At 35.7% G+C, this 11,936-nt stretch overlaps 1 protein-coding gene across 1 annotated transcript; it reads right to left on the bottom strand.

The window, feature by feature from the left end:
* Window positions 1-4,498: 4,498 nt before the first annotated feature.
* LOC129250417 (putative nuclease HARBI1) lies at window positions 4,499-5,219 on the bottom strand. The gene is made up of 2 exons (XM_054890036.1): window positions 4,593-5,219; window positions 4,499-4,507 (listed from the first exon to the last, which is right to left on the bottom strand). The coding sequence occupies exons 1-2, from the start codon at window positions 5,217-5,219 to the stop codon at window positions 4,499-4,501; spliced, it is 636 nt and encodes a 211-aa protein (XP_054746011.1).
* Window positions 5,220-11,936: the final 6,717 nt, after the last annotated feature.

Here is an 11,936-nt window from a genome sequence, read left to right as displayed (position 1 = left end):
ATTGACTGGCCGTAAAACATTACTTAGCTGTAAATTCTTTTTTTTTTTTTTTAATATATTTAAAACTTTATTTTGTATTCTGTCTATACTTACAGTTCTTAGAATACATTTTACAAATATTTGGTTACATTTAAGAGTGGCTTTGATTTTAGTATTAAAGGAATATTTCCAGTGAAATATCCTTTCTAATAAATATAATAATAAATAAATAAATTCAATATTTTATAGATGGCTCTTGGACGAGCTGAATTGGTGTTTTTCTTTTCAACCTTAAAAAGACACATGATGGTGACATGAGGGTAGAGGCCAACTCATTTGGGTGCGATTGAAGTCGATTTCGGTATTTACTGGCTACATTTTGTATTTCCTCTTTTATTGAAGGGATGTCTAAGTCCCGATGAATTTGGGCCTTTGTCACGTACCACGGAGCGTTGACTAGGGTGCGTAGAGTCTTGGACTGGAAACGCTGCAGGATTTCCAAGTTTGAATTTGACGCAGTACCCCACAGTTGGATTCCGTAAGTCCAGACTGGTTTTATCACAGATTTGTAGAGGATAAGTTTGTTGTCCATTGAGAGGGTGGATTTGCGGTTTAGCAGCCAGTACATATTACGAAATATTAAACCTAGAGCTTTCCTTTTTGTAAAGATATGCGTTTTCCACGTAAGCCGTTTATCCAAATGAATGCCTAGATATTTAGCACTATCACATTGCGGAATTGGAATACGGTTTAAGTTGATTTGTGAGCAGGTGGTTCTTTTTGTGGTAAAGGTGACGTGTTAAGATTTATGTTCGTTTACTTTCAACCGCCAGCTCCGGAGCCATTTGGAGATTTTATTTATGCTTATTTGGAGCATATAAGAGGCTTCCACGGGATCCACTGCTGTCGCCATAATAGCGGTGTCATCGGCAAAAGTGCCAGTTAGTACACCTTTTGTGGTTGGCAGATCGTGTGTAAAAATTAAGTACAGGATTGGACCTAATATACTGCCTTGTGGGACCCCAGCTTTAATTTGTTGGAAATTGGAAATTTCATTTTCGTAATTTACGTAGAACATTCGTTGGTTTAGATAAGATTTAATGAGCAAATAGGCATTTAGTGGTAATTTCTTTTTTATTTTAAAGAGCAGGCCTTGGTGCCACACTCGGTCGAAGGCTTGTGATATGTCTAGGAAAACTGTTGAACAGATTTGTTTTCGGTCGAGCGCTGCTTGTATTTTTTCGACAAGTCTATGGACTTGCTCAATTGTCGAATGCTCATTCCTGAAACCAAACTGATGTTTCGGAATTATTTGTTCGCGTTCGATAAAAACCATTAAACGTTTAAGGAAGATCTTTTCAAAAACTTTTGACAGTATTGGTAGAAGACTGATAGGGCGATAGGATTTCACTTCATCGCCTGGTTTTCCTGCCTTGAGCACCATTTTAATTTCTGCTACTTTCCATTGAGCTGGGAAAATGTTTCTGGTTAAGCACGCATTAAACAAATGGGTAATGAAATTATAGGGTTCAGGAGGTAGTTTTTTGAGAATTTCGGCCGTGATGCGATCATATCCTGGTGCCTTGTGATCTTTTAGCTTTTTAATAGTGCTAACTATTTCACTTTTGGTGAACTTCTTCATCGGTAGCTCCATTTGGTAGGGTTCGTTTAAAAAGGCAGCAACAGTGCTGTCAAAACAAAGATCAGCTTCAGTATCGTTTGGTGTAAAAATATCTTTTAGATATTTAGAAAAAAGCTCAGATTTCTCGATTGCAGTTTTCGCCCATGAACCATCTTTTTTACGAAGTGGTGGACGGTGCTCTTTTGTGGTACTTACTTTTTTGCTGACTTTCCACAGGGAATAATTGGTGAGGTGTGTGGGTTCCAAACCCCATAGAAACTGCCTCATTTCTTTGTCGTGTTGCTCTTTCAATAATAATTTTATTTCTTTTGATAATGTATTAAAACGGCTTTTATATTCAGGAAATCTTGTTTGTTGCCATATTTTTCTTGCCTGGCGTTTCTCTTTCAGTTTGTTTCTTAGGAAGATACCGATGCTTGAATTTCTTTGTGTACGAATATGAGGACTCACATGAGTGGTGGATGACCACGCTGCATCCTGGATGCATTTTGTAAGATATTCGGTAGCCTCGATTATATCTTCCTCGTTTTTTAGAGCAACTTTTATGCCAAGTGTCGACGTCAAAATGGTTTTAAATTGAGTCCAATTTGTACGGCTGTTGGTAAGTTGGCAGTTTTGGGGCCTATTTTCGAGTTTATCATTTATTGTGATTATCACTGGCGAATGGTCAGAAGAAAGATCCAGGTAGGATTTACAGGTTATCTGCAGGTACGATAGACCTTTGATGACACAAAAATCAACAAGGTGAGGAATCTTTTTTGGGTCTGAAGGCCAATAAGTTGGCTCTCCCGTTGAGAAAACTTTCAAGTTCATTGATGTCGTTGCGTTGTACAATTCGCGTCCCTTTGTTGTCGTAAGCCGAGAACCCCATAGTGTATTTTTTGCACTATAGTCACCTCCTGCTATAAAGCGTGCTCCCAGGGTTTTAAAAAACTTAACATATTCTTTATTTTTAATTTTGTGTTTAGGTGGACTGTATATTGCAGAAATAAGTAATGCACCAATGGAGTCTTGTACTATGACATTTGTTGCTTGAATTTCTTCTGCTCTATAATGTGTAGATTCATAGTACTTGATTGATTTCTTTATAAGAATAGCAGAGCCTCCGTGGGCAGATCCGTCAGGATGCATTGTGTGATAGAAGCTGTAGAAGGGAATATTGAAAAAACTCTTTTTGGTGAAATGGGTTTCTGATACTAAGAAGATGTCTATATCGTGTTTTTGCAAGAAAATTTTTAACTCATTTGAGTGTTGTGACAGCCCATTTGCATTCCACACAGAAAGGTTTAAGGGCATGGAATATGGGACTTTTGGACAAGACTTACTAAAAGGTTTGTCATGGCAGTCATTTGGCTCATTACATCTCTTAATAGCTTCATCATTTCCCGGATTTCGCTGATCAAGGCGTTGTTTTCGTTGGTGTTTTGGTTTATTTCATTACTAGCAACTTGTGCATACGATAGCTTCTGTTGGTTAAAATTTAGTTGTACTTGTTGGTGGCTTGGATCATTTTGGGCGTTCTGAGATGGCATTATCTTCTTCATTATTGCAGGAAAGGAGGTTGCTTGCAGCTTTTTATATACGGTGCATCCTTTATAGTTCGCCAGGTGATTACCCTCACACAGTGCACATTTGACGTCTTTGGATCTCGTCTTTCGTTCGCATTCAGATGTTAAATGATCGCCTGCGCACTTAACGCATTTGGCCTGTCTTCGACAACCAGATTTTGTATGACCATAGTTTTGGCATCGCGAACACTGTGGCAGGTCGCGTTTTGGCCGAGGGGGTTCAAAAGTAATGCGACTGTGGAGTAAGTTTCTAATATCATAGATTGATTTATTGTTGGGATTTTGCACCATTTCTACGACAAACATTGGAAGTGCTCTTTTGTTTTGAGAGTGTTTCATATTCCAACCATTTGTGACAGAGTGACCATATTCCTTTAATGCAAGTTTGATTTCTTCAGGTTCAACTGACGGATGCATATTTCTTAAAATTACTTTAAAACTTCTTTCATTTTTTGGTTTGTATGTGTAAAACTCTGTCTTCTTACTTTCAAGCAATTTAACTATGTTAGTGAATGCTTCCGGTGTTTTTGGCTGGATTTTTACGCGATTTGACCCAATGACTCTTAATTCGTAGTTATTACTTTCAAATTCGTTGAGCGTGCTTAATAACGGATGAATATTCTCGACTCTGTCTACGAAGATTGGAGGAGGTTTGAGAGGTTTTTCCTTTTCAGGTGTTTTATCTGCTTTTGATTCGTTGTTATCATCCATTGAAAGAGCATCGAATTTGTTTTCATTACTTAGCCAATAGCTAAGTTTTTGTTGCTTTGCTTTGCTGACATTTTGCGGGCTACCTAAAACCTTTTCGGATTTTTGACTAGGGTCCAATTTTAATCATTTGACGTAGAATTTGTAATATTCGTATCGTTCGGATTTATTGAACTCATAGAAGAGGAGCGTTGCTTTTGAGTTTCATTTGTCACAATCATAACTTTATTGGTTGTATATGGGTTAATATTCCCTTGACGAGAAGCGCCATCTGATGGCTGTTTGGTTGATGAATGGTTCGCGTCCGAGCTGTGAGGGGGAGTGCGATTTAATGGCATGGCCGAAGCCTGGTGTCTACCAGCTGTGTTTTTGATAACAGCTGTCACTTTTGGGAAAAATAGTGTAAAAACAAAAAACCGCGAGCGAGACAAATTGATTATCGATGGTTAGCAATAACGACAGATTCTCTTCTTTTTTGTTTGTTTTGTTTGTATTATAAATACTGTACAAATAAGGGGAAATACCGAACGAAGTTAAAAATAATTTTTTGATTTCCTCGGAACGTTAATTTTGAACATTTACTGTTTTTGAACTAACCTATTCAATGTTGCTAAGTAGAAAATTTCCAAATTTAGGTACTTAAAAAAAACATGTCAAAAAAGTGATTTTATTTGGCTTCTTTTTATTTCGCTTACTTCGAAAGGAAAATGTTGTTCCTGAACGGAAGCAGGATCAACGCAGTATTCTTTTTTCTCTATAAAATCTTGTTTGTCTATGCAAATATTATGAAGTACGCAGCATGCTAGTATAAATTCCGCTGTAGTCTCAACTTCATGAAAATCTAATCGCATAAGTTGCCGGAAACGACATTTTAACAATCCAAAGGCGTTTTCAATTCGGACCTGTGTTTGACTAAATTTGTAATTGTATCTCTTTTCTTTGTCAGTTAAATTCCCGTAATCCCTATACGGCGTTAACAAATAATTTCGGATCGGATATGCAGAATCCCCTAACACATGATATTTTGGTAAACATAGCTTTGGAAGTTCTTTACCAATGAAAGATAACTTCAACACACGCGAGTCGTGCACTTTACTCGCCACATCTAAAAATTTTAAATTTGCATCACATATACCCTGCATAGTCACGGAAATTGTGTCATGCCTATTTATATATGTTGAACGAATTTTTTTTTTCGGCGCCCTTATCGAAATGTAAGTTCCGTCAATGCAGCCTAATACGTTAGGAACACCAGAGATTGCCGCGAACTCATTTGATATAATCTCTTTTTCAGTAGCACTTTCCCCTTGGGAAGATTGCATTCATTTTACAAAAGATCACACAATTCGAAAGTGGCAGCACAGGGCAACATTTTCATGTAGAAAAGAAAACGCTATTAGTTTTTTCTGAAAACCACATAATCTTTTTGGCTACTATTTTTTCTAATATCTTTCGTAAGCAGGGTAACAAGGATATGGGACGGTAGCTGCTAATTTCCAACTGTGGTTTGAGAGGTTAAGCTATTGATATGGCGTCCGCTACCTTCCAATTCTGTGGATAAATACCTTGCGAAAAAATTTCATTGTACAAGTTTACTATCCTTTTTTTAAAGGGAGAAGGGCAGTTTTTCAATAAAGGGTATGATATCCTATCAAGGCCTTGTGTTTTTCCCTTAGAGTTGGCGATGGCTCTCTCAAACTCGTCAGTAGTGATATCAGATTCCTGATATTTTGCAGAGATACTTAGTTTTCTTTCAGGCTCATAAAGTCGGGTAGTAATGCTATTCTTTTTTTCTATAAACTCATATAGAAAGTTGGAATTTTTAGAGTAGAAGCTCCAATATTTTGCAAATTCGTTCGCTATACTACTAGAGTCGGTATATGTACCGTTTGGAGTATTTATACAGGTTATTGCGTTTGATTTCCTAATACCCGATAGGCGCCCCAAGTCCTGCCAAATTTTTGTGTGCTGCTTTGCGGGTTAATGTTAGAAGTAAAATCTTCCAAAGCATCACGTTTTGCTTTTTTAGCTTCGTGTTTGAAAATGGCATTGTTACGTTTGTATACTAAGAGATCGTGAAAATCTCGTGTGCATTTATACTTGTGCCAACTCTTTTGCTTTAGAGTTCGTAGTTTTTGTAAATCATTATTCCACCATGGTGTATATCGTATTAGGCTTAAGTTTTTTGTATACAGTCGAACTTCGATAACTCGAACTATGACATGCCACAAAAAAAAATCGAGCTATCAAGATTTCGAGTTATCAAATATAACATACATATGTACATACATACATAAAAATCCATAAAAAAAATAAAACCTGATGGAAAAATAAAACAATCCATAAATCTCAAGGGGTAGCAAACAATTTTATTGATAAAACAGTACATGTTTCAAATTATGTATAGTTGCTATAAAATATTTTAAAATTATATATACAAAATTAATAACATTGTATGAATAGATGTATAGCTTTCATTCGTTTAAAGTAAAAAAGTCAGTTATTTGGGATTGACGAGAGGATTTTTTATTCTGATCTTCAAAAAAAGCTTCAATATTATTTAAACCATTGTACAGAAAATCGGTTGTATGTTCATTGGTTTTTAAATATGACCGCAAAATCTTGAACGAATTTTCAACTAGCTCGTTTCAAACTGGTTGCAGCATATCATCTTGCAAATCATCTTCTATATCACTTTCGCTATCATGCTCAAATTCGGATTTAGGGACCAATAGCTCTACAATATCTTCATCTGTGGGAAACTCTGAAGTAACAATATCGTCATCCACATGCATAAAATCATTAAAGGTGACACCTTCTGTACCTTTGATATTTTGCCAAGCTTCATATTCATTCTGCAGTTGAATTTCTTCCTTACTCTTTTCTTTTATGCGTTCGCTTATGAAAACCAAAGGAATATCATCTTCTTCCTGCCATTCAGAATATTGACCGAAGCCGGCTTTTCTAAAACAATTAGAGATGGTTTGAGGCTTAACATCGATATTCCATGCATTAGTTATTTCATCAACACAGTCCATTAATGTAATGTTAAGAGTTTTGTTTACTTCAAAGCATTTTATAGTATTTTTTAAAATTCTGCGACGATAATGACATTTTAAATTTTGTATGACACCTTGATCGAGTGGTTGTAATTTTGATGTCATATTCGGGGGAAAAAATGCAAGTTTGATAAACTTTAATCTCTGTTGGATGTCTTTAGGATGGGCTGGGCAGTTGTCAATAAAAAGTAGAATATTTCTTCCGGCTTTTCCAAATTGTTTGTCTAAGTTAAGAAGCCATTCTTCAAAAAAAGCTCTCGTCATCCACGCTTTTGAATTTGCTTTATAGTCGAGAGGTAACCATTTAACACCTCTAAAACAGCGGGGTTGATTACTTTTACCTATCAAGAGTAATTTCAATTTTTCTGATCCATCCATGTTTGCGGCAATCATCAACGTAACTCTCTGTTTACTGTGCTTTCCTTCATGGCATTTCTGGTTTTTAAGAGTTAAGGTGTTATCTGGAAGACATTTAAAGAATAAGCCCGTCTCGTCTGCATTGAATACGTCCCGTGCTTGATAACCTTCTAATAAATAAGGTAAACATCACGTTGCCATTTCATACAGTCTTCTTCGCTTACATCATTACTCTCGCCACACGCCTTTTTATGACATATACCAGATCTTAGAAAAAAAAAGTAACTTTAGGTGCCAGCTTGCACATTTATTTTATGAATGTACATACCTTCGTTTCCAATTATCGAGCCAACCAGTGCTTGCCTTGAAATTCGGTTGTTCTAATTTTTGACTAAATTCCAATGCTTTTTCTTTAAGTAATCCTCTGGATATAGGCAAATTCCGTGTTCTTGCCGATTTAAACCATTCTAAAACTGCTTTGTCCACATTTACGTATGTTGGCTTTTTTAGTCTCTTTGAACTCCCACTTGCACCACCACTTTCGATTGCAGTAATAACCGTTTGTTTATTTTTTAAAATAGTTGACACTGTATTTGCCGGAATAGCATACTTTACAGCTACATCTTTTTTTCGCGCACCCATTTCTACTTCCTTTATTAGTTTAAATTTTTCATCAATAGATAAAGTTTTTAAACAACGTTTTGAAGACATGTCAACAGAGTTTATTTTCGCGTAAGAACTACTAATAAAATACCTGTGGACTTAAACAGTGCCGCAACCCAACTGCTGACATCTGTTTTTGCTATAAAATAAGCAACACGTAATAAGGGGATTCCCCCGGAAATTCGACTTATCAAAGCTGGCGCCAAATATTCTGTTCGAGTTATCAAGATATTCGAGTAATAGAAGTTCGAGTTATCAAGTAAAAATAACACACAATTCTCACTCTAAACGCTATTGCCAAGCAGTTTGGTTCGAGATATCAAATATTCGAGATATCGAAGTTCGACTTATTGAGGTTCGACTGTACTTCTTTATTAATATTAGTTGAAATCGGGCACTTCGTGGACATATTTGTGCACATTTCTTGATATTTAGTCCAATCTGCTTTGTCTGCAAAAAACTTGGGATTATATTTGTTTTTGTTGTGCTCCTTAGTGGATACTATTTCAGTAACAATAGGAAAATATTCACATCCGTGAAGGTCATTGATTATTTTCCATGTACTGAGAGGGACCAGATTTAGTGTACATGGCGTTATATCGGCGTGCGTGAAAGTATGATGCGTTGAAAAGTGAGTGGGGTTTGCATCATTTAGTACAACCATATCAGTAGATAACAAAGAGTCTTCAATAATAGTGCCTCTGTCATTAACAGATGATGAGCGCCACAGAGGACTCCAGGCATTTACGTCGCCCAACCATAGCCTGGGCCCAGTTGCCTTATTTAAAATGTCGAATATATGTGTATGGGAAAATAGTTTATTTGGTGGTATGTATGTATTAATGATAGTGAGGTTTGGGTTAAGCGAGATTTCTACAGCAATACTCAGGAGATCATCGTCAGTAAACAGAATTTTGTGAGGTATTCCTCTTTTAACTAAAATGGCAACACCTTGTTTACCATATAGGTTTTGGGGTGAATTGAAAAAATGGGCTTCATATCCGCTTGGAGGGTATGCTTTCTTATTGTGAGGGGATATGAGTTTCTTGTAAGCATAAAAGGGATGGGTGGAGCCATTAGTAATAGCAATTCATGGTTATTATTGAAATATCCATTAATGTTCCATTGAAGTACCGAGATCATTATGAAGGTAGACTAGTGTTTTTATGCGCGACAAAATTGGTGTAGTTGGTTATAAAGTAAATTAAGGAGATAAATATGTATTTGTTTTTGATTCCATATTAACATCTTGTTGCTCAATTGGGAGAGCTGGTAGAGAATCAACAGGAGAAAACAGGTTATCGTTACTGATTGTGTTGTTTGCTGTGAATACATTAAATTGTTGGTAAATATTTTCGTGGGTGAAGTGGTTGAGTTGTCCGTATGTTGTTGGTTGAAAATTATTTGGGTGAGAATTTTACTCAGAGAATTATCATGATTTATGTTTTGTGCTATATTTTTTTTTTGTTTTACTGAAACGTATTTAATAATTATTCATTTACAATTCACATCGTTACACCTAGTCTTAAACACTAGCAAGTAACATTTTTTTAACTATAAATTTAGAAATTCAAACTATATATTATTAACCAATAAATCCTGTGGTTTTTTCCTTTTTAGAGGCCTTGTGTATAGCTCTTCATCACTTAAAATAGAAGCTTCGGAGTTGAGGTGATTTAGCAGCAGTGTTGCATGTTTCGCTGCCATGCAACAGACACAGTTGATATTTTATGGTCCCTGTGTAGGTCGATATTTCTCACATACCAGGGTGCATTAACAATATTTCTTAAAATTTTATTTTGTATGCGTTGAACTGCATCGATATGATTTTTGATGGCACACCCCCAAAGTTGGATGCCATATGTCCAAACCGGCTTTAACATTTGGTTATAAATAAGCAGTTTTTTGCTTGTTGAAAGTTTGGAATTTTTTCCAATAAGCCATATAATTTTTTAGTATTTTATATTTAACTCTTTTGCTTTTATATTTATGTGTTCTTTCCATTTCACCTTTGTGTCAAGTGTCATTCCCAAATATTTTGCAGTGTTTGCATATGGTACTAATTTGCCGGAAATTTCTAGAGGTGTATAGTTATAGTTTTATTTGTAAAATTTATATGTATTGATTTGTTTTCATTGAGTTTAATTCTACATTGGTTGGTCCACTCAACAATTGCATTTACCGACAATTGCAGTTTCGCGGTTGATTCTGTTTCATCTTCACCAGTTGCTAAAATATAGGTATCATCTGCAAATGTAGCTAGTGTGCAGTTTGCTGGTATGGGTATATCCGCTGTATACAACAAGTACAAAGTTGGACCAAGTACACTCCCTTGGGGTACTCCGGCACAAATTTTTTTCATTGAAGAATATTCTTGACCAACGATTATTAACGATTATTAATATATCACTAGATCATCTTGGTCAATTGTGGTGGAAGCAAGGTCTTTAATTTGTAAATTAATCCTTGGCCTGTGCGCAGACTTTCTTCTTCTCTAGCGCTTCTTCTATAACATATGCAATCCGACGAACTTGATCTATGGTTGAGTGCTTTTCACGAAAACCAAACTGATGTGAGGGGATAAGTTCCTTTAATAATATATTAGGTTTTAGTCTTGTCAAAAACAATTTTTCAAAAAGCTTTCCCATTATGGGTAACAATGAAATAGGGAAAGGGCTTAGGAATCATTATTATCTCTGATACTTTCCATTGTGAAGGGAAGTACTTTAGTTTTAAGTAAACGTTCATTATACGTAGCAATTTTCTTAAAGCTTTCGGTGAGATGTTTTTTAAAACTTCAGATGTGATAAGATCAAAGCCAGGCGATTTCTTAAGCTTTAATTTTTTTATTTCATTAAGCAATTCTCCGGTTGTAATCTGTTGGATGCACGTTGAATCCTGCACAGTTGAAAGATCATTAAAAGTGTTAGTACCAATTTTTTCTAAGTGCAAAGCAAACGCTTCTGCTTTCTCAAAACCATTTTCTGCCCAAATACCATTACACAACCTTATGGGTGGATAGGATAGGTCGTTTCATATGAGCTGTCATTTTCCATAGGGAGTAATCCGTTTTTTGTCTGCCGATTATCTTTTAATTTTATCATTTAATTTTGTATTCTTGAACTCTAAATCTTGTCGGTAAGAACTTTTGTAAGAAAATTGAGCTTAGTTTTGTATTCGGGAAACCGTAATATTTGCCACTTTTTCCTAATTTTTCTTTTCTCGTGTAAGATTTTCAAAATCTCAGCTGGATACGATTGGCAGCAGTATTTCTCTTGAATTACTGGTGTGCTCATCCAAGTAGCATTTTGAATTTGCGTCGAAAAGTCTTCAAGTTCATTGTCAATGTCTTCAGAACTCTTTATTATGCTTTTTACGTCTATTTTTTCATCGATAATATTTTTGAAGTAGTCCCAGTCAGTAAATTTGTTTGAAAGGGAGATATTGTGTGTAATTTTTTTTAATTCTCCTCCAATGGTGAGAAAAATGGGTGAATGGTCTGAGTTTAGCTCGACTCCATCATCAATAAACATTAGGTTTCTCGGAATATGTTTTGTAACAAAGAAATAGATTAAATCGGGTGTTTTGGACGGATCTGTTGGCCAATTTATTGGATTACCCGTAGAGATAATATCACAGCCTAGTTGTTGGGAGGCATTCAATTACTCGCGGCCTTTACTAGTTGTTAAACGGGAGCCCCAGTTTACATGTTTTGCGTTGAAATCTCCTCCAATCACAAATCTTCCTTTATGTTTATTTAAAAAAATTTTGTATTGAACACAATTAATATTATGTCTTGGTGGACTATACATATATGGATGTGATGGACAAACTCGTATAGTTTAGTTTAATGTTGATTGTTGCTGCTTGGAGTTCAGCAGTACTAATCTTTTCTTCCTCATGATGTTCTAAAGATTTTTTTACCAAAATGGCACTGCCTCTTCTAGCATTATTTAGAGG

Source organism: Anastrepha obliqua, chromosome 6, assembly GCF_027943255.1.
Source record: "Anastrepha obliqua isolate idAnaObli1 chromosome 6, idAnaObli1_1.0, whole genome shotgun sequence".
NCBI lineage: Eukaryota > Metazoa > Arthropoda > Insecta > Diptera > Tephritidae > Anastrepha > Anastrepha obliqua.
The sequence above is the reverse complement of the archived record's forward strand: the minus strand, read 5'-3'. Positions and strand labels throughout refer to the sequence as shown.